Source organism: Nerophis lumbriciformis, linkage group LG23, assembly GCF_033978685.3.
Source record: "Nerophis lumbriciformis linkage group LG23, RoL_Nlum_v2.1, whole genome shotgun sequence".
Lineage (NCBI taxonomy): Eukaryota > Metazoa > Chordata > Actinopteri > Syngnathiformes > Syngnathidae > Nerophis > Nerophis lumbriciformis.
In genome coordinates this window covers 26,469,161-26,495,933 of record NC_084570.2, presented here as the reverse complement: position 1 = coordinate 26,495,933, position 26,773 = coordinate 26,469,161, and the positions used below count along the sequence as shown (strand labels likewise).

Sequence of the window (26,773 nt, the reverse complement as noted above, 5' to 3'; positions counted from 1 at the left end):
GATTTTAGCTAAAGCACTGGCCCTTCGCCTTGAATCAATTTTACCAAACATCATATCACCTGACCAAACTGGGTTTATGAAAAACCGGCACTCTTTTTCCAACATTCGTTGCCTTCTTAACATTATTTTTTCTCCAGCATCCGAGGAGACGCCAGAAGTGGTGGTCTCTTTAGATGCGGAGAAAGCTTTCGACAGGGTGGAGTGGGGATATTTATTGGAGGTCTTAAAGAGGTTCAACATTGGGTCCAAATATATATCTTGGATAGCACTTCTATACTCTTCTCCTAGGGCTGCTGTAAGCACAAATGGGATGTTATCCCAATTTTTCACACTTGGCAGAGGTACACGCCAGGGGTGCCCTCTAAGCCCATTGTTATTCGTTACTGCAATCGAACCCTTGTCCATTGCTCTTAAATCGGCTGGTATCAGTAAAGGAATCCATAGATGCGGTCTAGAACACACACATTCTCTATACGCTGATGATTTACTATTGTTTATATCTGATCCAATCTCTACCATTCCAAAGATTATTGAATTGCTAAACAATTTTGGATCATTCTCTGGCTATAAACTGAATTTCGCTAAGAGTGAATGCTTCCCTGTGAATAATTTGGCCCTTGAGATCCCTGATGGATATTTCCCATTTAAGATGTCCAGGAACAGCTTCAAATACTTAGGTGTACATATTTGTCGTAAGCCACCAGCTCTCTACAAGGACAATTTTCCACCTCTAATCGACAAACTTAAATTAGATTTGGAAAGGTGGAATGATTTACACATAACTATAGCTGGCAGGGTAAACTGCATCAAAATGAATGTGCTTCCTCGATTTTTGTACCTGTTTCAATGATTGCCTATCTTTTTACCCAATTCCTTTTTTTGCATAATAAACAAACTAATTTCATCTTTTATATGGAAAGGCAAGAATCCCAGGATTAGGAGAGAGTTCCTGCAAAGGCATAGGTCCGTAGGTGGTTTATCACTCCCTAATCTAAAATACTACTATTGGGCAGCTAACATACACAAAGTGACTCTCTGGATCCAAGAACCTGAATTAATCTGGTGCAAGTCTGAAGCTAGTTCCTGTTCTACCTCTCTCCTGGATCTGCTTACATCAAAATTACCTTATCGACCGTCCCAATTTACTTGTAGTCCAATTGTCATTTCTACCCTTAGAATCTGGTCTCAATTTAGAAATACTTTCGGCCTGCAGGGCTTATCCAACCACAGCCCCATTCATAATAACCACCTCTTCCTCCCTCCCAACACAGATGTAGCGTTTTCTCTATGGAAGCAGTCAAGCCTTAGCAGGCTAAAGGACTTATATATTGGTGATGTCTTCGCTAGTTTCAGTGAACTGTGTGAAAAATTTGACCTAACAAAATCTCACCTATTTCGATACTTTCAGGTTCGTAATTTTGTTAAATTAAATAGTTTCTCTTTCCCTAATACTCCACCTAATTCGCTAATTGACTCAATTTTAGATATTCCCACAAATCAGAAAGGCCTAATCTCCAAAATCTACATCTTAATATCCCAGTTTGGTAAAACGTCTCTTGATAAAATCAGAGGGAGTTGGGAAGAAGAGCTTGGCAGATCTATAGATGATGGAGATTGGGATTCTGCCTTAACCCAAATTAATAACAGTACATCCTGTTCAAGGCTTAATTTAATACAATTTAAGGTTGTCCATCGTATTTATTTTACTAATTCCAAACTCTCCAAAATATACCCCAATATCTCGGATACTTGTAACAGATGTTACATGTCACCTGCAAATATGACGCACATGTTTTGGTCTTGTCCCCATTTGCTGGATTATTGGACAACTATTTTCAAACACCTTGCTAAGGCATTGGATTTAAATCTGACACCATGTGCAGAAATGGCTATTTTTGGGACGGTATCAGATCCCCAAATAAGGCGAAAATGTAAGGATAGTATCGCCTTTGCATCCTTATTAGCACGTAGGAGAATTTTGCTGGAGTGGAAGTCACCAGTCTGCCCCAAAGCCTCCTTATGGCTTAAAGACCTTATGATGTATTTAGATCTGGAGAAAATAAAGTTCAATCTTAGGGGGGCACCTGGGAAGTTTTATTCTGTTTGGGGCTGTGTGGTTGACTACATAGCTAAATTAAAGACGCTACGGGACACATGAAAAGTTCACCTTTCATAAACCAGCTTCCTTTTTGGTAGTTTTTTTTTTGTTTTTTTTTTTTTTATTTATATTTATTCTGGGTGTATATTTACTATCTGCCTATGTTGAGAAGAAAGTGATGTACTAATTATTTTCCATTTGTGACTGTACCTTTAACTTACTGTATGTAGGACCTGGGGGGGTGGGGGTTATGTGTGTATGGGGTATGTGTCGGGTTGTTGTTCTTGGAAGTGGGTGGGAAAAAAAGGGGAAAATGTGACTACTGTTCTATTGTATATTGTAATACCTGTCAAATTTAATAAAAACATTTATTAAAAAAAAATAAAAAATAAAAAAAAAGCTGTTGTTCTAAATGTGTTGACTGGATGTTGCAACAGCCACTCAATTGTAACCCATGTCACACATGCCAGTGTTTAAAGATGACGTGGCAGCTGACTTCAAGCGCCCTTTGGATTAGCTGCCGCAACTCCAATCAGCGCAGGTGCAAGCAATCAGCTGTTCCTGCTGTGGCTGGCAGGAGACTAATGCTGTAGCGATGCACAATACCTTTTTTAATGTAAATTATCCCCTCAACAGATAAAATAACGAAACGGTAAGATGCAAAGATTTACATCAACATGACCATCATCTTTGTAGTTAGAGTTCAATGCAGCGCTTGCAATTGGTTAAATGCACAATGCACACCCTGAACTCCATTGTAAAAATGTGTGTTTCTACATTAGTTGTGTTTTTTGTATTTTATTTCATGCTTGAATCTACTATTTTCACATTGGTTAAGTTTGTAGTTATGTTACCTTGATTTCGGCTATGGTAACTGTTTTGTTTGTATTATAATTATAATATTTGAATGATGATAAATGAATGTGTTGTGGCAGTTGCGGGTTTCATCAATGCGGCAGTTTGAGGAAACACTCGATTGCTTTTCCAAACGCCCTTATTGGTTAACTGCCAACATGAGAATCTTCAACAGGAAGTGCTTAACGTTTAATAGTTTTTGTAGATACACTGAGACAAAGTCCAAGTTAATTGTGTTCTTCGTGGTGTTTTTGAAACTGCACCAATGTTTTCCTCAGAATTTTCAACTACCGTAACTTGAAGTGCTTTGTCAAGAAGATTTTTTGTAATATGTACATTTTCAGAATGTGCTTGTTCTATTTTTGGCCAAAGTAAGAGAAAGAAAAAAAATTCTAAAGTTGTCTTTACTTTTAAGTTATTATGCCAAGATTTTACCAGTCCGGGCCGCGTGAGAATAGATTCTCTTCCATGCGGCCCCTGAGCTAAAGTGAGTTTGACACCCCTGCCTTAAATCAACAAGGGTTTTATATGATAATCTTGCAACATATACACAAGGTACGCTTGGCCTTCGGACACCTCTTGAAGAAATTTTAAAAAAATGGCAGTGTCCCAGTAAACAAAGCACTAAACATCATCTGAATGAACTCGAATATGTAGATGTGATAGGATGTACTCTACCTGATTCAGGCTGAGGCACATGGACAATTGTGCTGCTGTATGAGCACTGACTGGTGACAGACACCACACTCATTGCCTTAGTAGACATGGTGATGTCCGTCAGAGGAGCTCCGACCACCGCTGCTGTGCTTGGGCCCACAGACACCCCGCTGTCTAGCACTACTACTAAAACAGAGAGAAGCAACAGATTTAAAATGTTGCATGTTAGAGGACACAGCGAACGGGCATGCGCGTGTGCATACCATCAGAAGTAGCTTGAGTTGTGTCATTGGTTCCAGCAGGCTTGTCATCCTCTGAGGTAGAGGATGAAGAAGAAGAGGTGCCAAGGGAACGAGATTCACTTTTCCGCTTAAGGGCTGGGCCTGTACAACCGTCCAAATATCTGGAAACACCACCCACACCCACACACACACCCACACACACACACACACACACACACACACACACACACACACACACACACACACACACACACACACACACACACACACACACACACACACACACACACAGATTATCAGGCGACAGGAAGTTAGGCATTCAATGAACATCTTACTTATACATGACTTGAGTATCTTGTATGTAAACTGAAGCTAAAACAGAGAAAAATCATTTCTCTGTTATTTTCTGCTACATGTTTTTTTTACCTTTACTGGATTATGGGATCTCCTTTTTATGAATGCGTCAGCACATTTTAAAAAAGCTGCACACTATCTGCTACTGTGCTTTACCCTTTATAACTAGCTGTGGTGGTGTTCACCATTGTCCATGGTTTGCTGCGGCTGACTTTCGTAGGTGGTCTGATTGGTTGGCTTATATTTACAATTGTATTCTTCCCATCTTACCTCTGCACCTTCATGCATGAAAACCATCAACAGTATGCTCTGCGTTCTCAGAAAAACATACTGATGGTGGTTCCTAGAGTCAGAACAGAGTTGGATAAGACAGCATTCCAGTATGATGCACCTTATGCATGGAATGACCTGCAAAATTACTTCAGTTTATCTGAACTTGGTACTTGAACATGAAATCAATGAGCCTGGTCAATGTTACTGTTTTTAAACTGTTCGGGGTTACTATAGATTGTAAATAGTGCCTTATGTACTGAGAATGTCCTGTCAGAAATGTTTGGAGCTGAAGAGATATTTTTTGAATCTCAATGGAGGTATACCTGGTCAAATAAAATATATATTTCAAAAAACAACCACACACACCTAATAATGTTGTCTACACAGTTGATTTGTTGGTAGGAGGGAATGTGTGTTTGCTTTCTGCTTTCATCAGGATCTCTAACTTCAGGGTTGGAGAAAACTGGAGGCAAGTGTGCTACAGGACAAATGTACAAATATGAATTCATAAACTTGGAAGAAATGTGCTGTACATTTTTTGTGTGTGTGTCTTACCTGCCGCTGGTTTACCATGTCCAACTTTTTTCTTGGAATCAAAATATGCCTGCTTCCCCCAATTCTTGGCTCGGTTCACGTCAGCACAGATTTGCTGAAGAGTCATCTGCAAGGACACAAACATACAAGATGACTAGGTGTTGAGGAGCACTAAGCAAGTGTCTCGGATGACTTACAGGTTCTCGGTGCGTGTCCTCCCACAAGTTCCCATTGCTGTCGCTGGAAGAAGCTACGCTGATGTAATGCTCGTGAGAACCGTTACTTCCCAGACTGCCGTAACCGCTGGAACCGTTGTTATGGACAGGCTGGGGAAGGACAGAACATGGCACATATTGTGTGAAGTTAGAAGTAGACAATCACATTCTTAAAACTATGGTTGTCCCGGTACCGAAATGTATTTCGATACTTTTCAAAGTAAAGGGCACTCAAAATGTTTTTATTATTGGCTTTATTTTAACAGAAAATCTTATGATATCTAACATATGCTTTTTTTAAATGACATTTAAATAAGAATTTTGTCATAAAATAAGACAATGAATATTCTTTTAGTAGTAAGCAAGCAAACAAAGGCTCCTAATTTTGCTGCTGGCATACAGTACAGGCCAAAAGTTTGGACACACCTTCTCATTCGATGCATTTTCTTTATTTTCATGACTATTTACATTGTAGATTGTCACTGAAGGCATCAAAACTATGAATGAACACATGTGGAGTTATGTTCTTAACAAAAAAGGTGAAATAACTGAAAATATGTTTTATATTCTAGTTTCTTCAAAATAGCCACCCTTTGTTCTGATTACTGATTTGCACACTCTTGGCATTCTCTCGATGAGCTTTAAGCACACGTGAAGTGAAAACCATTTCAGTTGACTACCTCTTGAAGCTCATTGAGAGAATGTCAAGAGTGTGCAAAGCAGTAATCAGAGCAAAGGGTGGCTATTTTGACGAAACTAGAATATAAAACATGTTTTCAGTTATTTCACCTTTTCTTGTTAAGTACATAACTCCACATGTGTTCATTCAAAGTTTTAATGCCTTCAGTGACAATCTACAATGTAAATATTCATGAAAATAAAGAAAACACATTCAATGAGAGGGTGTGTCCAAACTTTTGGCCTGTACTGTATGTACTAACATACTGTGTCATTTCTCATTCTATTATTTTGTTAAAATCATGATGGATTATTTATCTACTTGTTGTTTAGATACTTTACATTAGTTTTAGGTGATACTACACATTATGGTATAAATCCAATACGAAGTAGTTACAGGATCATACATTGGTGATTAATTAAAGTTCTCCTGTGTCCAGGGACATATTTCCAGACTTTATAAACAAGAAAAATGACAAAAAATTATGTGATAATAAAAAATATCAATGTAATCATTGTACGGTATTATTGACAAGATGCGCCTTTTGTACTTAGTATCATCACACTCAATGTATGTGTAGATTCATCCATTTGTTTACATTGAGGAGAGTGAGCTTGCTGATAGCAGTGAGCCATTGTATCCTCCTACGGTGTGTAGTGAAGCATGTTTAGCTATTCCTCGTCCTGCAGGGATGATACTTGTAAGAAACTTTTATTTGTCGCCATGGAGGTGAGGATTATTGATTTAGAAGTACCAAAAACACAGCCGATGTTAGCCGCTAGCTAGCTTTGTTTTAAAGCACCGCATACAGAGCAGCCCTTCAGTGTTTTTTAGCTTTACATTTATCGTTTGTTTTTAAGCCAAAATGCGTCCACTTTGCCTTTTATGTCTCCACACAGTATCTGTTTGTGTGCGTTGCCCAACATACACCTCTGCTTGTACTACCAGCAATGTCACTAAGAGACGACGGCGCACAGTAATGTCCGTAAAAAAAATAAATCAAAAAGTATAAAATATCGGTATTTTCCAGAGGCAGTATAGTAATTAATTAGTACCGCAGTAGTTTATGAGTACCGGTATACCGTACAACCCTACTTAAAACTAAATGCTGAATCTAAAATACCTGCAAGAAGAGCTTATAGATCTTGGCCTGTAAACCTTTAATTGCTTCATGTGTGACAGGTACATCTCCTTTAATTTGAGCAGCAAACACATCCTCATTTAGTGGACTCCTACACACAAGGAGGACAAACAGAGTGATTACAATGTTGTTTCACACACGTGGAGTGTGTTGTCGCTCCTTACGTTCTGACTTTGTGCCGTCCGATGATGAAGGCCACTTTGCGGCTCCAAGGGTTGATGAAGCTGGACCAGCTGGTGTCCAACGTGATGTAGTCACCATTCTGGCAGCGCATACGCACCGGCGAGTGTTCAAACGGTGACTGACCTGCGTACTTTAACACTGCAAAATATATCAATACCACCAAAACACAGAAGTGAGCAGACTGAGCTTGTCAGACAGCAGCCAGCAAGTACAAACTTACCCTTTCGGTGCATTGATAGCATTAGTGGACAGTCCTCTGGGTGAATGCAAGTGAGCAACGACGTGCCAATTAGATCTTGAGGGAGGTATCCTAGCAGTGGCACGGCCCTGTGGGAAGTCACCATAGGAGCTGAATAACTGGACACTGTCTATGCATATCTGAGTGGGTAATGACCTGTTGTTATAAATGTGAATCTTTGGGCACCACTTGATTGAATTCGATTCTTTGGGGTAACTATTCTAATCAGAATTGATTCAAAACTATTTTTGTTTCAAAATCAATACTTTTTAATAATATTGGGTACCAGTTCTATGATTAACTACATTCCTCCGTTAAAAAGATGAACAGCTGTGAAAAATGTCTGTAATACTTAAAAGAAAACTGGTTTTGAAAACATTTAATAAATTCAAAAACAAATAAGACAAGAGACGTATTACACATGTCTCTTTTCTAAAGTAAATCTGTACAGCAGATATGATCATCTACATCAGTGATATCAAACTCAAGGCCCGGGGGCCAGATCTGGCCCGCCACATCATTTTATGTGGCCCACAAAGGCCTGAAAATAATATGCGTCAATTAAGTACTTTATCTTTTCTCACTAAATGTATTTGTTCTTTCTATTTTAACAGAAAAAAATGCAGGTACTGCATGACATGCATACCTTCTAAACTTTAATATTATCCAATATAGGAAAAAATATATTAGCATAGTCTCCAAACATTTTATTTTGTTAAATTACATACATTTCTGCTTGACTTACGGTTTTAGAGCAAGTTATCCATTAAATTGTACACTATAAAAATGACAATACATTTCACTGTAAAATTTGCGATGTTTTTTACAGCATATTACTGTAAATTGAAAAAACTCTACCACTGTTTTTTTACGACAAATTCTGTCGACTGAGCTGCCAGTGTTATTACTGTAAGATCTATGGTTGTTATTTTTACAGTTTTTTTGGTAAAACAGTATCACAGTTTTTTTAACGGTAAAAAATTGGCATCTGAGTTGCCAGAATAAAATAAAATAAAAATAACATATTATGGTAAAGTTTTTCCATTTACCGTAATATGTTGCAAAAACACTGTACATTTTATGGTAAAATTCTGGTGATTGAGTTGCTAGTTTTTTACTGTAAAAAATACTGATTTTTTTTTTACAGTACGTAAAAATATATATAATAATAATAATAATAAAGAATAAAACCTTAGAAATTCAATAGGTCCTTATGTCCCATTGCATAAGGACTCCCTGTGGGAGTCCTTTTGCAATGGGCTATGCGGGCCCTAATAATCAAATGCAGAGGCAAATTCATATATAATTCGTTGTTACAAGCGGGCCTCTGAGGGCAGCCATAACTACAATGTACAATAACTACACCTACTCAGTGGCCTAGCGGTTGTGAGTTCAAACCCCAGCCGAGTCATACCAAAGACTATAAAAATGGGACCCATTACCTCCCTACTTGGCACTCAGCATCAAGGGTTGGAATTGGGGGTTAAATCACCAAAAATTATTCCCGGGCGCAGCACCGCACTGCCCCCCTCACCTCCCAGGGGGTGAACAAGGGGATGGGTCAAATGCAGAGGACAAATTTCACCACACCTAGTGTGTGTGTAACAATCATTGATACTTTAACTTTAACTTTTAATGTGGCCCTCAATGAAAATGAGTTTGACAACCCTGATCTATATCCACAATATGATTTACCAGAGTAGCTGGACAGGACATTTAAATAAAAAAAAAAGGTAAATAATTTATTTTTTAGATTTTGAATAGATTAAGAATCATTGCAAATAAAAATCTGATTCATTCAAAAATCTTTTTTTGACACCCCCTACCTGTCGTCCACTTCGAGGAATACACAGCCAGGTGAGTGAGTGGTCGTGAAGATGCGCTTGTCCATGGGGATTCGAGGTGCTGTGGGAAAATATAATATGCCTGATAAATAAAGCAGTATTCAGACCAGCGGTGCCCAAACTACGGCCCGCGGGACAATTACGGCCCAGCGGCGTCTTCAATTTGGCCCGCAAGACTGGCAGGAGTTCAATAAGCAAACCGGCCGGGCGGGGTGTTTTCATATTACATTTAAGTATCCAACAGTCTGACAGGTGAAATATAACATGTATACACATACATACACACACATATACACATATATAATAATAATAATATAATAATATACTAGTATATCCATCCATCCATCCATCTTCTTCAGAGGTCGGGTCGCGGGGGCAGCAGCCTAAGCAGGGAAGCCCAGACTTTCCTCTCCCCAGCCACTTCGTCCAGCTCTTCCCGGGGAATCCCGAGGCGTTCCCAGGCCAGCCGGAAGACATAGTCTTCCCAACGTGTTTTACCCGTGGCCTCCTACCGGTTGGACGTGCCGTAAACACCTCCCTAGGGAGGCGTTCGGGTGGCATCCTGACCAGATGCCGAACCACCTCATCTGGCTCCTCTCGATGTGGAGGAGCAGCGGCTTTACTTTGAGCTCCCCCCGGATGGCAGAGCTTCTCACCCTATCTCTAAGGGAGAGCCCCGCCACCCGGCGGAGGAAACTCATTTCGGCCGCTTGTACCCGTGATCTTGTCCTTTCGGTCATAACCCAAAGCTCATGACCATAGGTGAGGATGGGAACGTAGATCGACCGGTAAATTGAGAGCTTTGCCTTCTGGCTCAGCTCCTTATTCACCACAACGGATCAATACGGCATCCGCATTACTGAAGACGCCGTACCGATCCGCCTGTCGATCTCACAATCCACTCTTCTCTCACTCGTGAACAAGACTCCTAGGTACTTGAACTCCTCCACTTGGGGCAGGGTCTCCTCCCCAACCCGGAGATGGCATTCCACCTTTTTCCGGGCAAGAACCATGGACTCGGACTTGGAGGTGCTGATTCTCATCCTAGTTGCTTCACACTCGGCCGCGAACCGATCCAGTGAGAGCTGAAGATCCTGGCCAGATGAAGCCAGCCGGACCACATCATCTGCAAAAAGCAGAGACCTAATCCTGCAGCCACCAAACCAGATCCCCTCAACGCCTTGACTGCGCCGAGAAATTCTGACCATAAAAGTTATGAAGAGAATCGGTGACAAAGGGCAGCCTTGGCGGAGTCCAACCCTCACTGGAAACGTGTCCGACTTACTGCCGGCAACGCGGACCAAGCTCTGACACTGATCGTACAGGGAGCGGAACGCTACAATCAGACAGTCCGATACCCCATACTCCCTGAGCACTCCCCACAGGACTTCCCGAGGGACACGGTCGAATGCCTTTTCCAAGTCCACAAAGCACATGTAGACTGGTTGGGCAAACTCCCATGCACCCTCAAGGACCCTGCTGAGAGTATAGAGCTGGTCCACAGTTCCACGACCAGGACGAAAACCAAACTGTTCCTCCTGAATCCGAGGTTCGACTATCCGGCGTAGCCTCCTCTCCAGTACACCTGAATATACCTTAACGGGAAGACTGAGGAGTGTGATCCCACGATAGTTGGAACACACCCTCCGGTTCCCCTTCTTAAAGAGAGGAACCACCACCCCGGTCTGCCAATCCACAGGTACCGCCCCCGATGTCCACGCGATGCTGCAGAGTCTTGTCAACCAAGACAGCCCCACAGCATCCAGAGCCTTAAGGAACTGTGAGGAGATCTCATCCACCCCCGGGGCCTTGCCACCGAGGATATTTTAACTACCTCAGCAACCTCAGCCCCAGAAATGGGAGAGCCCACCACAGATTCCCCAGGCACTGCTTCCTCATAGGAAGACGTGTTGGTGGGATTGAGGAGGTCTTCGAAGTATTCCCTCCACCGATCCACAACATTCGCAGTCGAGGTCAGCAGAACACCATTCGCACCATACACAGTGTTGACAGTGCACTGCTTCCCCTTCCTGAGGCGGCGGCTGGTTGTCCAGAATTGCTTCGAAGCCGTCCGGATGTCGTTTCCATAGCTTCCCCAACCTCCTCTCATGTCCGAGTTTTTGCCTCTGCGACCGCTGAAGCCGCACACCGCTTGGCCAGTCGGTACCTGTCCGCTGCCTCCGGAGTCCTATGAGCCAAAAGAACCCGATAGGACTCCTTCTTCAGCTTGACGGCATCCCTCACCGCCGGTGTCCACCAACGGGTTCTGGGATTACCGCCACGACAGGCACCAACTACCTTGCGGCCACAGCTCCAATCAGCCGCCTCGACAATAGAGGTGCGGAACATGGTCCACTCGAACTGAAAGTCCAGCACCTCCCTCATGACATGTTCAAAGTTCTTGCGGAGGTGGGATTTGAAACTCTCTCTGACAGGAGACTCTGCCAGACGTTCCCAGCAGACCTTCACAATGCGTTTGGACCTGCCAGGTCTGTCCGGCATCCTCTCTCACCATCGCAGTCAACTCACCACCAGGTGGTGATCGGTAGAAAGCTCCGCCCCTCTCTTCACCCGAGTGTCCAAAACATGAGGCCGCAAATCCGATTACACAACTACAAAGTCGATCATGGAACTGCGGCCTCGGGTTTCCTGGTGCCAAGTGCACATATGGACACCCTTATGTTTGAACATGGTGTTCGTTATGGACAATCTGTGACGAGCACAACAGTCCAATAACAAAACACCACTCAGGTTCAGATCCGGGCGGCCATTCTTCCCAATCACGCCTCTCCAGGTTTCACTGTCGTTGCCAACATGAGCGTTGAAGTCCTCCAGTAGGACAAGGGAATCACCCGGGGGAGCACTTTCCAGTACTCCCTCGAGTGTATCCAAAAAGGGTGGGTACTCTAAACTGTTGTTTGGTGCGTAAGCACAAACAACAGTCAGGACCCGTCCCCCCACCCGAAGGCGGAGGGAGGCTACCCTCTCGTCCACTGGGTTGAACTCCAACGTGCAGGCTTTGAACCGGGGGGGCAACAAGAATTGCTACCCCAGCTCGTCGCCTCTCACTGCGTGCAACGCCAGTGTGGAAGAGAGTCCAGCCCCTCTCGAGAGAACTGGTTCCAGAGCCCTTGCTGTGCGTTGATGTGAGTCCAACTATATCCAGCCGGAATTTCTCTACCTCGCGCACTAGCTCAGGCTCCTTCCCCCCAAGCGAGGTGACGTTCCACGTCCCAAGAGCTAGCTTATGTAGCCGAGGATCAGACCGCCAAGTGCTCTGCCTTCGGCTGCCGCCCAGCTCACATTGCACCCGACCTCTATGGCCCCTGCTATGAGTGGTGAGCCCATTGGAGGGGGGACCCACGTTGCCTCTTTGGGCTGTGCCCGGCCGGGCCCCATGGGGACAGGCCCGGCCACCAGGCGCTTGCCATCGTGCCCCAACTCCGGGCCTGGCCCCAGAGGGGGGCCCCGGTGACCCGCGTCTGGGCGAGGGAAATCTGAGTCCTTGTTGATGCATTCCCATAGAAGTCTTCGAGCTGCTCTTTGTCTGATCCCTCGTGGTACTAATGAATCAAAAACGGTAATATACTCGGTAATATACCCCCCTTTTTTTCTTTTTTTTTTTTAAGCAGACACGGTGTGTAGACAGAAATGGGAGAATGGACGCATTTTGGCTTAAAAACTGACGATAAAGGTGAAGCTGCTCAGCAAGAGGTGCTTTGAGACATGGCTAACTAGCTAGCAGCTAACATCCATCCGCAGTTGGCAGTGTTTTAGCTACTTCTAAATCACTAATCATCACCTCCATGGCGACAAATAAAGTAAGTTTCTTACAAGTATCATCCCTGCAGGACGAGGAATAACTAAACATGCTTCACTACACACCGTAGGAGGATAATAGCTCACCGGCGTCACCGCTAACAAAGATAGCGCTTTGGTGAATCTACACCTGACATTCACTGTAATGATACCAAGTACAGTATCGTATCTAGTCGATACTACTATAATTACATCGATATTTATTATCGTCACAAAATCTTTTTTCAATTTTTTTTTAAATTCCTATGATGTTTATAAACTCAGGACATACACCCCTGCACACATGAGGACTTTGAATATGACCAATGTATGATCCTGTAACTACTTGGTATCGGATCGATACCTAAATTTGTGGTATCATCCAAAACAAATGTAAAGTATCCAAAAGTGATTATTACATTTGAACAGAATTGTAGATAGAACATGTTGAAACAGAAAATAACCAGATATTAACAGTAAATGAACAAGTGGATTAATAATCAATTTTTACAGCTTGTCCCTCATAATTCTGACAAAATAATAGAATTAGAAATGACACAATATGTTACTGCATGTGACAGCAGCCAATTAGGAGCCTTTGTTTGCTTACTTACTACTAAAAAAAAGTTGTCTATTTTATTTAAGGACAACATTGTTTTTCGATTGCAATAAAAAACATATGCTTGAAGCCAATAATAAAAAATTTTGTGGTCCACTTTATTTAGAAAAGTATTGAAATACATTTTGGTACCGGTACCAAAATATTGGTATCGGGACAACCCTAATACATACATATACGTACACACACATACATACAAACCCCGTTTCCATATGAGTTGGGAAATTGTGTTAGATGTAAATATAAACGGAATACAATGATTTGCAAATCATTTTCAACCCATATTCAGTTGAATATGCTACAAAGACAACATATTTGATGTTCAAACTGATAAACATTGTTTTTTTAACTTTAGAATTTGATGCCAGCAACACATGACAAAGAAGTTGGGAAAGGTGGCAATACATACTGATAAAGTTGAGGAATGCTCATCAAACACTTATTTGGAACATCCCACAGGTGTGCAGGCTAATTGGGAACAGGTGGGTGCCATGATTAGGTATAAAAACAGCTTCCCAAAAAATGCTCAGTCTTTCACAAGAAAGGATGGGGCGAGGTACACCCCTTTGTCCACAACTGCGTGAGCAAATAGTCAAACAGTTGAAGAACAACGTTTCTCAAAGTGCAATTGCAAGAAATTTAGGGATTTCAACATCTACGGTCCATAATATCATCAAAAGGTTCAGAGAATCTGGATAAATCACTCCACGTAAGCGGCATGGCTGGAAACCAACATTGAATGACCGTGACCTTCGATCCCTCAGGCGGCACTGTATCAAAAACCGACATCAATCTCTAAAGGATATCACTACATGGGCTCAGGAACACTTCAGAAAACCACTGTCACTAAATACAGTTTGTCGCTACATCTGTAAGTGCAAGTTAAAGCTGTACTATGCAAAGCGAAAGCCATTTATCAACAACATCCAGAAACGCCGCCGGCTTCTCTGGGCCCGAGATCCTCTAAGATGGACTCATGCAAAGTGGAAAAGTGTTCTGTGGTCTAACGAGTCCACATTTCAAATTGTTTTTGGAAATATTCGACTCCGTGTCATCCGGACCAAAGGGGAAGCGAACCATCCAGACTGTGATCGACGCAAAGTTCAAAAGCCAGCATCTGTGATGGTATGGGGGTGCATTAGTGCCCAAGGCACGGGTAACTTACACATCTGTGAAGGCACCATTAATGCTGAAAGGTACATACAGTTTTGGAACAACATATGCTGCCATCTTTGCGCCGTCTTTTTCATGGACGCCCCTGCTTATTTCAGCAAGACAATGCCAAGCCACCTACATTCAGCACGTGTTACAACAGCGTGGTTTCGTAAAAAAAGAGTGCGGGTACTTTCCTGTGTGGCGCATAATGAAGCGTAAAATACGACAGCGGAGACCCCGGACTGTTGAACGACTGAAGCTCTACATAAAACAAGAATTGGAAAGAATTCCACTTTCAAAGCTTCAACAACTAGTTTCCTCAGTTCCCAATCGTTTATTGAGTGTTGTTAAAAGAAAAGGTGATGTAACACAGTGGTGAACATGCCCTTTCCCAACTACTTTGGCACGTGTTGCAGCCATGAAATTAAAGTTAATTATTATTTGCAAAAAACTAATAAAGTTTATGAGTTTGAACATCAAATATCTTGTCTTTGTAGTGCATTCAATTGAATATGGGTTAAAAAGGATTTGCAAATCATTGTATTCCGTTTATATATACATCTAACACAATTTCCCAACTCATATGGAAACGGGGTTTGTATATACTGTAGTTATTTTGCATGCTTTCGGCTGCCGGTCAGATTTTTTAAGCCCAATGCCGGCCCCTAGTCAAAGTTTGGACAGCCCTGGTCTAGACATTTAAATATCAAATGAAACAATGCCTACATGAATGCAGTTAACATGCCAGCAAGGCAGTAGTGCACTGGCTGGTGGTATACATGCACAGTGACAGTGTTGGAAGTGCTCGTCATCACCATACCCTCATATCCTGAAATGATGCGTTCAGCCAGGGCCAAGCAGCATGGCTCTTCCCCCTTCCCGCTGCTTCCAGTTCCGTGCACTTTCAGCAGGTAGGGTGTGATTCGAAAAGGGTTGTAGCGCATCTCACCCTGATGGTCCTTCCCACCCCTAAACAAATGCATACATTTCCAGATCACATGATAATACTGTCAGGAAAACCTGGCTGGGTGTAAGCCGAGCCTTCTGTTACCAAGGTATAGTGAAAGATTTGTCATTTTCAACAGCCGCTTGTTAAATACTTTGGCCTGAGACCACACAGACTGATGGGAGGCACGCAAATTCTGACCTGATTCTGCAGAAGAAAGATTTGACTTGGGCACTGTCAAATAGAACCCCCGCTGAGGAGATAGAAACAAATAAATGCAGTTTAGTTTCCTGTTAAACAATCAGTAAGATACACTTAATGGCAAACAATGAGGCAAGTTGCACTAATCTTGTGAACCTCACTGATCTGCACCAACTGTTCATTGTGTAAACACAACACATTGCAACTGGAACTGCTGCTAAATGCCTCGGTTAGTTGCTGACTATAGAGTTTTTTGGAACAGAAACGTCTATTGCTTTTTTTGGACACTGAATTTTTGTAACTGATTTTTTGGGGTTTGAATTTGATTGAAAAAATAATTGTTAGTGATGTGTATTTCTGGTCTTGCCACCCTCTCCCGGACAGAAGAGCGACATGGCAGTGCGACTGGATCAACAAAGACGTCAGAGATGCTTTGCTGAACAAAAAGTTGTTTTATTACAAGTGAGCGTCATTATACAGGTCTGCAGTACCTGGAGGAGGTTAAGTCAAAAAATTTGCCATTCCTAACTAAGCTCCTAACATAAAAGGAGACGTCCGTGTGTAAGTGTCTGGAAAACCACTGCTTTAAGTCATAACTTAAATGTTGGCATTGAGCTAGACAGGTAGTCTCTTTTCAAGCATAGGGCTATCCCTTTTAAGTCCCAATTAGGGCCTCTTTCCTACGAGACGTGATCTAATCCACCTACGAATGTCAAACTAAAAGGGCCTTAACTTATTGTACTCAAACTGAAATACCACTATTTACTTAAACTTGGTGGTTTGCCTTCTCCAAGATGAATATGAACATTATTCATATGCAAAACACAATGTGAGTTAATTAATTCACTTCATTAGCAAAATGCATGTGTTTGAAAATTAGTGTAAAAAAATTCAGTGCTGAACATTTCACTGCTCCAAAACACAAGACTCACTTCCCGTAAATAAAGACTGAAGCAATCGATCCTCTCTCAGAACCAGCCAATGAGGTGTCAAGTTTGAAGTCACGTAACAAGAGTCTTGCAAAGCATAAAAAAGGCAGTTACCTGGGCATAACACAACACAATCAATGCGGCCCGCTTGATGTTTCCAAACTATAGAATTGATTCCAATGGTTAGAACCTGCACTTTTAAGTGACATACGGGTTAGTAGGTAACCATAGGAACTACGTCACAGCAGCTCCATGCAGACGAGGCACGAAGCAGAGTGGGCGGAGTTTGTTTTCACAGCAACGAGCCTGAGACGCGAGTGTCAGACAAAGGCAGATTTCTACAACTAAGTTCTGCAGAAAAGTGATATTAAATTGAATATGTGGATTTAGTCTTTGCGTTAATGTTTTGTAGAGTTTGTTGTTCTTGCTCGATTATAAAAGATGTCCATCAAGGAGGTGGTCTGGAAATAAAGGAGCATCGTTTATATATTCTCAATAGTCAGTGTTTTATTGTTCGTAGTTAATATTGTAAATCCCACATTCTGTGTTTTCATGTACATTCTGAATGTCATATTCAGTAAAAAACTAAAATTTCACTACGTCTTTAAGTTGGTCTGTTATAACGTTTTTAGTATCAGTCAATGTGTGAGTGTTTTTATCATCGTGTAATCAGCTTTTATCCATCCATCCATTTTCTACCACTTATTCCCTTTGGGGTCGCGGGGGGCGCTGGAGCCTATCTCAGCTACAATCGGGCGGAAGGCAGGGTACACCCTGGACAAGTCGCCACCTCATCGCAGGGCCAACACAGATAGACAGACAACATTCACACTCACATCCACACACTAGGGCCAATTTAGTGTTGCCAATTAACTTATCCCCAGGTGCAAATCTTTGGAAGTGGGAGGAAGCCGGAGTACCCGGAGGGAACCCACGCAGTCACGGGGAGGACATGCAAACTCCACACAGAAAGATCCCGAGCTCGGGATTGAACCCAAGACTACTCAGGACCTTCGTATTGTGAGGCAGATGCACTAACCCCTCTTCCACCGTGCTGCCCACGATCAGCTTTTATCCTTTTTTAAAACATTTTTTTAAATCTTGGGATTTTTTTATTAATGAAATAAAAACACATCTGAGCACATGCAGCAGATTACATAGCCTGGTTGCATGTAATGCTGCAATACCTGCCTCTTTGTAAGACCCGTGTCACGTGACTTCAAACTTGACACCTCATTGGCTGGTCCTAAGACAATTGCTTTAGGCTTAATTTACCGGAAGTGGCCGAAACAGCAAATTTTTCTGCACTGAATTTTTTTATACACTGATTTTTTTAAACACTACATAAACACTGAATTTTCAAAAACTGAATTTTTCTATGTTAAATTTTTATACCGTACACTGAATTAAAAAACCTGACTTTTTATACCCTGAATTAAAAAACTTCACTTTTTATACCCAGAATAAAAAAACTGAATTTTATACACTTTAATTTAAAAAAACCTACTTTTTATACACTGAATTTAAAATAAAACTGAATTTTATACACTGAATTTAAAAAAAATTCTGAATGTTTATACACTGCATAAAAAAAAACCCTGACTTTTTATAAACTGCATTTTTTTAAATACATTTTTATTCACTGAATTTTTAAAACATTGAATTTTGCTTACAATTGTTTTTCAATGAAATTGTAAGCATAATTTAATGTAAAAAAATTTAGTTCACCAAAATTTTTATGCAAAAAATTCAAATACATAAAAAAAGCTTGTGTAATAAAGACACAAATTAATAGAAAACAGTTCCACGACAGAGAATTTAATTCTGGAATAATTCAAAAACTAAAAAGTGAAATCCTTTCTTTGTGTGCTAGTAAAGTGAACATTCTTGGTATAGTATGTGTCACACACCCACCTGTATGCGAGTTTGTCCAGGGCGGTAGATGCGGCTGTGCTGTGTGCGAGTAGAAAACGTTCACATCTTGGTGGAAGAGGAGCTCCACAAACTTGGCCGACTCCAGAAACTTCCTTTTGCAGCACAGGATGCTGGGCGCCTGCTCGGACACGTGCAGGACACGGCCGCTCGACAGGGAGAACACCGCCACGAAGGAGTCCTACCCACACACACACACACACACACACACACACAAGACAAGCCATGTCAAAAGCAGTAAACACACAAAGACTCGCACACCTGCCCAGGTGTGAGGCAAACATAAGTGAGCAATGCCCTAAAATTAGGATCAGATGAATATATCTAGCACACACCAGGTGCGTGCCTACCGTATTCTTCAGGTTGTGTTCAGATGTCACTCTCTCCAACTCTTCAGGAGTGCAAACGGTGGCATCTCTCCTCTCATTCTGGCCATTTCGCATCAGCAGTTTGTAATACTCACTGTTGGCTGCCGACAACAACATACACATGTTAAGACTCCTCTTCAGATACAAAAACTGAAGATCAGCAGGTTACCTTGCACCTGCTTGACACACTTGAGGGCATAATGTAAGGCTTCTACAGTGCTCGCTTTGCTGCGGCTGCGTTTGTCGGATGGAAGCCTTTTCTTCATCTCAGCCACTGTGTTCATCACCTGTTTGTGGGTGTGACCTTTGCCGCCATCTGCATTCACACTGCTGCACACATTGTCATGGATAAGTGGGGCGGGGGTTAGAAGCCTTAGGGGCCTTAAATGTTATTGACCTATATGTTGTCTTGTCATTGTCTGGACCAAGGTTCGGCAACCCCCTGCAGCTTTTTCAAAAATGTAAGAAAATGGGAAAAGATGGGGGGAAAAATATATGTTTTGTTTTAATATGCTTTCTGTAGGAGGACAAACATGACACAAACCTTCCTAATTGTTAGAAAGTCCACTGTTTAATATGTTTGTGTTTATGCTTCTCTGATGAGAGTATTTGGCGAGCGCCGTTTTGTCCTACTAAGTTCGGTGATCCTTAAACTCGCCGTAGTTGTGTGGACTGTGACGCAACAGTTTGTTTACATGTACAACTTTCTCCAACTTTATGCCACTCCTTCTTTGTCTGATTTTGTCCACCAAACGTTTTACGCTGTGCGTGAATGCACAAAGGTGAGCTTTGTTGAGGTTATTGACTTGTGTGGAGTGCCAATCAGGCATATTTGGTCAGTGCATGACTCAAGCTAATCCATGCTAACATGCTATTTAGGCTAGCTGTATGTACATGTTGCATTTGAGCTCATTTAATTTCCTTTACTGTGTCATGACACATTATCTGTATGTAATATTGGCTGCATTTCTGATAGTTGTTTGTGTGCCATGTTGTTACAGACCACAGCAAACGTTACCCAGCTTGCAAAAATGATAATAAATCTATTAGGATAAGACAGCCTGCAGTTTCCTTTAACTTGGACACACACACACACACACACATTTATACCTTTTGCCATTTTAAGCCAGTCATTTCCAGGAGTTATCCCACCCTCCGAGAAGCCTCCGTTTTACTAATGTTTTCCAATGTTGTAAAAATGTGTGGAATAAATATACAAATTTCAACATTTCTGTCAACGAAGATTTGCGTCAGCCTGCGACCCACAGTCATTTTGATGGGCAGGCGAAAATAGCTAAAATAAAGACATCATGTGTCGCCTTCAGTACAAGACTTACATAAGGCGTTTAATATTCTACAACTCCAGGCAGATTTATTTTTTTAAATTTTGGTCCAATATGGCTCTTTCAACATTTTGGGTTGCCAACCCCTGGTCTCCACACATATCAATCCAGGAATTACACAATACACACTTTCATAGGGATGGGAATCAAAAAATTGTTCTTGTTGAAATGATCTCTGGGAATCATTTGACAGTTTTTCTATGCCACTTGGCATGCATGATGTCCCAACGAACAGCGTCGTCAGCGGCACAGATGGTAGAATTATTTAAATTGGATATTTCATCAAATTCAGAAAATACAAACAGAAACATTAGCAGACACAGAATGTGATAACATTGAATGAATGACGTTAAACTACAAATGCCTATCATGTTAAAACGCGCTATTTATTAACTGTAAACGTGAAATTAATGTTTTTCATGCATCACATGACGAGACGGCTGACCGGCAGTTTGCACACCTCCTTCCTAAGAGGTGTTCTACACAGCTGGAGACACTTGGACTAGTCAGAAATATGGCATATGCTTACCAAAAAATAATATTTTCTGCAAAATGACGTTATAATTGATAGTTGAAAAATTGCACAGTTGTACTTGACTTGACTGTATTTGTCTTACTTTTGAGCGCTCAGCATATATGCTTAATATACATTTAAAAAGTCATACTTTTCATTTCTATTTGAAAAATTCTAAACATGTTACACATAATTTGTTGTTGTTTTTTTTTTACTACAGTAGAATATTAATTTTGTTATTATTTAAGGCAATTTTCCAAACAAAATACAAACCCCGTTTCCATATGAGTTGGGAAATTGTGTTAGATGTAAATACAAACGGAATACAATGATTTGCAAATCCTTTTCAACCCATATTCAATTGAATGGACTACAAATATAATATATTTGATGTTCAAACTCATAAACTTTATTATTTTTTTGCAAATAATAATTAACTTAGAATTTCATGGCTGCAACACGTGCCAAAGTAGTTGGGAAAGGGCATGTTCACCACTGTGTTACATCACTTTTTCTTTTAACAATACTCAAACGATTGGGAACTGAGGAAACTAACTGTTGAAGCTTTGAAAGTGGAATTCTTTTCCATTCTTGTTTTATGTAGAGCTTCAGTCGTTTGACAGTCCGGGGTCTCCGCTGTCGTATTTTACGCTTCATAATGCGCCACACATTTTCAATGGAAGACAGGTCTGGACTGCAGGCGGCCCAGGAAAGTACCTGCACTCTTTTTTTACAAAGCCACGCTGTTGTAACACGTGCTGAATGTGGCTTGGCATTGTCTTGTCTAAGCAGGGGCGTCCATGAAAAAGACGGTGCTTAGATGGCAGCATATGTTGTTCCAAAACCTGTATGTACCTTTCAGCATTAATGGTGCCTTCACAGATGTGTAAGTTACCCATGCCTTGGGCACTAATGCACCCCCATACCATCGCAAATGCTGGCTTTTGAACTTTGCGTCGATAACATTCTGGATGGTTCGCTTCCCCTTTTCTCCGGATGACACAATGTCGAATATTTCCAAAAACAATTTGAAATGTGGACTCGTCAGACCACATAACACTTTTCCACTTTGCATGAGTCCATCTTAGATGATCTCGGGCCCAGAGAAGCCGGCGGCATTTCTGGATGTTGTTGATGAATGGCTTTCGCTTTGCATAGTAGAGCGTTAACTTGCACTTACAGATGTAGCGACAAACTGTATTTAGTGACAGTGGTTTTCTGAAGTGTTCCTGAGCCTAGTGGTTAGAGTGTCCGTCCTGAGATCGGTAGGTTGGGAGTTCAAATCCCGGCCGAGTCATACCAAAGACTATAAAAATGGGACCCATTACCTCCCTGCTTGGCACTCAGCATCAAGGGTTGGAATTGGGGGTTAAATCACCAAAATGATTCCCGGGCGCAGCCACCGCTGCTGCCCACTGCTCCCCTCACCTCCCAGGGGGTGATCAAGGGTGATGGGTCAAATGCAGAGAATAATCTCGCCACACCTAGTGTGTGTGTGACAATCATTGGTACTTTAACTTTAACTTTTTATGTGGTGATATCCTTTAGAGATCGATGTCGGTTTTTGATACAGTGCCGTCTGAGGGATCGAAGGTCACGGTCATTCAATGTTGGTTTCCGGCCATGCCGCTTACGTGGAGTGATTTATCCAGATTCTCTGAACCTTTTGATGATATTATGGACCGTAGATGTTGAAATCCCTAAATTTATTGCAATTGCACTTTGAGAAACGTTGTTCTTAAACTGTTTGACTATTTGCTCACGCAGTTGTGGACAAAGGGGTGTACCTCGCCCCATCCTTTCTTGTGAAAGACTGAGCATTTTTTGGGAAGCTGTTTTTATACCCAATCATGGCACCCACCTGTTCCCAATTAGCCTGCACACCTGTGGGATGTTCCAAATAATTGTTTGATGAGCATTCCTCAACTATATCAGTATTTATTGCCACCTTTCCCAACTTCTTTGTCACGTGTTGCAAATCATTGTATTCCGTTTATATTTACATCTAACACAATTTCCCAACTCATATGGAAACGGGGTTTGTAATATTTCCCGGCACCCAATCAAGGCCGTGGGTCTTTTAAGATCACACTGTTGTGTTTGTATGCTCATGTTTTTGTCTAAAACTAAACAAAGTGGATCCTAATGGACTTGTTTGCTATCTTTTTTTCCAAATAAGAATCAATAAAGAACCGAACCTTTAAGCAGAATCGATTTGATCAATTCCCATCCCTACACTTGGATGAACCTTTGTTCACTAAATAAAATGAATATATCTGACAGCAAAAAAACTGAAGTGAACAATGTAGTTCACAGTCAATGATGACAAATACCTCTTTGTGGAAGTGGATCCTGTGGCGCTACCAGGGCTGTGATTGTCTGAGGAGAGGTTGTGCGATCCACTTGTCATCTCCTCATCTTCCTGCCCCACGTCTCCACCCGACCCTCCGCTGTCCTCCCCCCGGACACATTCAGATTGAGCGCCTCTGTCCTGCAAACCCTCTTCTCCTGTTAAAGCAGGCTCCTCCCCATCTGGACCGCTGTCCCCGCCGAGCATCTCTTGGCTTTGGTCACACATCAGTGGGAATGGATCCAATCACACTGGTCAGCAGAGGTCTTCATATGATCAGCAGTCGGAATGGGCTCCATGTGGAGACGCTAAACAGGTCCTTCCATCCGTGCGGAATGCTGCAAATGCAGGACTGTCTTAAGCGCTGTATCTTTAGAGAATGAGAAAAGGACATTTTGAACCCAAGTTTACTCATAGGCAAAGTGACACAGGCTTATTTATAGAGCACAATTTGTACACAAAGCAATTGTAAGTGCTCTACGGGCAGCGAATAAAATCATAAATACAAATAAAATGATCATTCAGAATGATCATGAATTCATCCATCCATCTTCTTCTGCTTATTCGAGGTCGGGTTGCGGGGGCAGCAGCCTAAGCAGGGAAGCCCAGACTTCCCTCTCCCCAGCCACTTCGTCCAGCTCTTCCCGAGGGATCCCGAGGCGTTCCCAGGCCAGCCGGGAGAGATAATCTTCCCAACGTGCCCTGGGTCTTCCCCGTGGCCTCCTACCGGTCGGACGTACCGGAAACACCTCCCTAGGGAGGGATCCTGACCAGATGCCAAGACCACCACATCTGGCTCCTCTCGATGTGGAGGAGCAGCGGCTTTACTTTGAGCTCCTCCTGGATGACAGAGCTTCTCACCCTATCTCTAAGGGAGAACCCCGCCACCCGGCGGAGGAAACTCATTTCGGCCCCTTGTACCCGTGATCTTGTCTTTTCGGTCATGACCCAAAGCTCATGACCATAGGTGAGGATGGGAATGTAGATCGACCGGTAAATTGAGAGCTTTGCCTTCTGGCTCAGCTCTTTCTTCACCACAACAGATCGATACAGCGTCCGCATTACTGAAGATGCCGCACCGATCCGCCTGTCGATCTCACGATCCACTCTTCCCTCACTCATGAACAAGACTCCAAGGTACTTGAACTCCTCCACTTGGGGCAAGATCTCCTCCCCAACCCGGAGATGGCACTCCACCCTTTTCCGGGCGCGAACCATGGACTCGGATTTGGAGGTGCTGATTCCCATCAAAGTTGCTTCACACTCGGCTGCGAACCGATCCAGTGAGAGCTGAAGATCTTGGCCAGATGAAGCAATCAGGACCACATCATCTGCAAATAGCAGAGACCTAATCCTGCATCCACCAAACCAGATACCCTCAACGCCCTGACTGCGCCTAGAAATTCTGTCCATAAAAGTTATGAACAGAATCGGTGAAAAAGGGCAGCCTTGGCGGAGTCCAACCCTCACTGGAAACGGGTCCGACTTACTGCCGGCAATGCGGACCAAGCTCTGACACTGATTATACAGGGAGCGGACCGCCACAATAAGACATTCCGTTACCCCATACTCTCTGAGCACTCCCCACAGGACTTCCCGGGGTACACGGTCGAATGCCTTCTCCAAGTCCACAAAGCACATGTAGACTGGTTGGGCAAACTCCCATGCACTCTCAAGGACCCTGCTGAGAGTATAGAGCTGGTCCACAGTTCCACGACCAGGACGAAAACCACACTGTTCCACCTGAATCCGAGGTTCGACTATCCGGCGTAGCCTCCTCTCCAGTACACCTGAATAGACCGAGAAGGCTGAGGAGCTAAAATAGCTAAATAGAAGTGCTTTCAGCCCGGGATTTGAACACTGTCAAAGTTGAGGACTATCGCATCTTCCGAAAGACTGTGAAGCATAAAAACTAAAACGAAGCCCTTACGATGTTTGGTCAAGTCAGGAAACCACTTCCAGAGGTTCTCAGAGCTCAAGAAGATTCATATGGCTCGGACATGCAGGCCTCGAATTTTAACTTTTTAAGGTCAAGGCAAGTGTTGCCTTAAAGGAGGGCTCATATTTTAGGGCACCAAGGCAAGTTGGAAGGGCACCAAGACAAACATTATTTTCTTCCGAGGCAGGGGCTCCAAAGCATGTATATTAGGGATGTCCTGATCCGATATTTGGATCGGATCGGCCACCGATATTTGCAAAAAAATGCGTATCGGCAAGGCAATGGAAAATGACGATCCAGATCCAGTTTAAAAAAAAACCTCCGGTCCGTGTTTTCCAACGCACCGATTTAAATAATACATTCCACTTTTCTGCTGCTCCCTAATTTCCGTTCCGCATTTTCCAGGTCTGTGGATTCTCACGCAGTTGCTTTTAGCTGCTGGCATTACACGACAGGCTCTTCTCACTCTTTCCTGTGTCTCCTTCTTACAGACAGCAAGCGCACATATACTGTCACGACATACGTCACATACGTATACGCCCTCCCCGAGCAGAGAGGTAGCAGCATGGCTAACGTTAGCTGTGATGCTAGCGCAGCCGTGCGAGCAACCTTCCCTCTAAGGTGCGCGCCTGTGCAATTTCGCACTGCTCAAGCGTCCTCTGCGCACGGTAAATATATGCCACGCACAAAATCAAATAAAACAATAAGCGCATAACAATTTTTGACACACGGACACGACAGAGAAAACAGTTTTTGTCATCATTGTTCAAATATTTCAACGTCTGTCGAGACGCTTATCTCCATTCGGTGCCACACGTCCACACCATCAAAATGCAGAGGCAAACATTTCCACATCAACACCGTATGAAAAATATAGTGATTTTTTTAGTTGTGATTTCCTTCTCTGCATGAAAGTTTAAAAGTAGCATATATTAATGCAGTATGAAGAAGAATGTTTTAATGTAGACACATAGAATCATCATACTGCTGTGATTATATGCATCAAGTGTTCATTCAAGGCTAAGGCAAAATATCGAGATATATATCGTGTATCGCAATATGGCCTTAAAATATCGCAATATTAAAAAAAGGCCATATCGCCCAGCCCTAGTTCAATGATGCCATTTCTGTTTGTCATGTATAATTGTGTCTATTTTGTGTTTATCCTTCAATAAACAGGTCAATTTCTTGTTACCAACCATTGTGTATTATTCAAACTCCCCTAATTCAGCTGGCTAGTTGTTATCAAGAGTACTAAAACCCTTTTCAACATGATTCTGACAACTAAGTAGGCTAAATAACTTTAAACTTTAAGACATGCTCGGATAGGCCAGTGTCGGTCAGTGTCGGTATCGGATCGGAAGTG

At 42.4% G+C, this 26,773-nt stretch overlaps 1 protein-coding gene across 6 annotated transcripts in view; it reads right to left on the bottom strand.

Moving 5' to 3' along the window:
* The window catches only part of per3 (period circadian clock 3), a 61,075-nt gene that overhangs the window by 22,257 nt on the left and 12,045 nt on the right, over positions 1 to 26,773 (bottom strand). For 2 of the 6 annotated variants that reach the window (XM_061984882.1, XM_061984881.1), the window contains 16 exons: positions 23,452 to 23,838; positions 19,659 to 19,709; positions 19,431 to 19,588; positions 19,244 to 19,362; positions 18,876 to 19,074; positions 16,033 to 16,084; positions 15,706 to 15,854; positions 9,296 to 9,374; positions 7,452 to 7,558; positions 7,213 to 7,369; positions 7,031 to 7,139; positions 5,211 to 5,339; positions 5,035 to 5,140; positions 4,846 to 4,957; positions 3,874 to 4,013; positions 3,632 to 3,796 (listed from right to left, as the gene is read on the bottom strand). In XM_061984882.1, the coding sequence (XP_061840866.1) occupies positions 3,632 to 3,796; positions 3,874 to 4,013; positions 4,846 to 4,957; positions 5,035 to 5,140; positions 5,211 to 5,339; positions 7,031 to 7,139; positions 7,213 to 7,369; positions 7,452 to 7,558; positions 9,296 to 9,374; positions 15,706 to 15,854; positions 16,033 to 16,084; positions 18,876 to 19,074; positions 19,244 to 19,362; positions 19,431 to 19,588; positions 19,659 to 19,709; positions 23,452 to 23,696 (2,077 nt within the window). In that variant the 5' untranslated portion in view covers positions 23,697 to 23,838. Of the gene's footprint in view, positions 1 to 3,631; positions 3,797 to 3,873; positions 4,014 to 4,845; positions 4,958 to 5,034; positions 5,141 to 5,210; positions 5,340 to 7,030; positions 7,140 to 7,212; positions 7,370 to 7,451; positions 7,559 to 9,295; positions 9,375 to 15,705; positions 15,855 to 16,032; positions 16,085 to 18,875; positions 19,075 to 19,243; positions 19,363 to 19,430; positions 19,592 to 19,658; positions 19,710 to 23,451; positions 23,839 to 26,773 lie in introns of all 6 variants that reach the window. The other 4 variants (XM_061984884.1, XM_061984883.1, XM_061984885.1 and 1 more) reach the window with 4 other exon arrangements.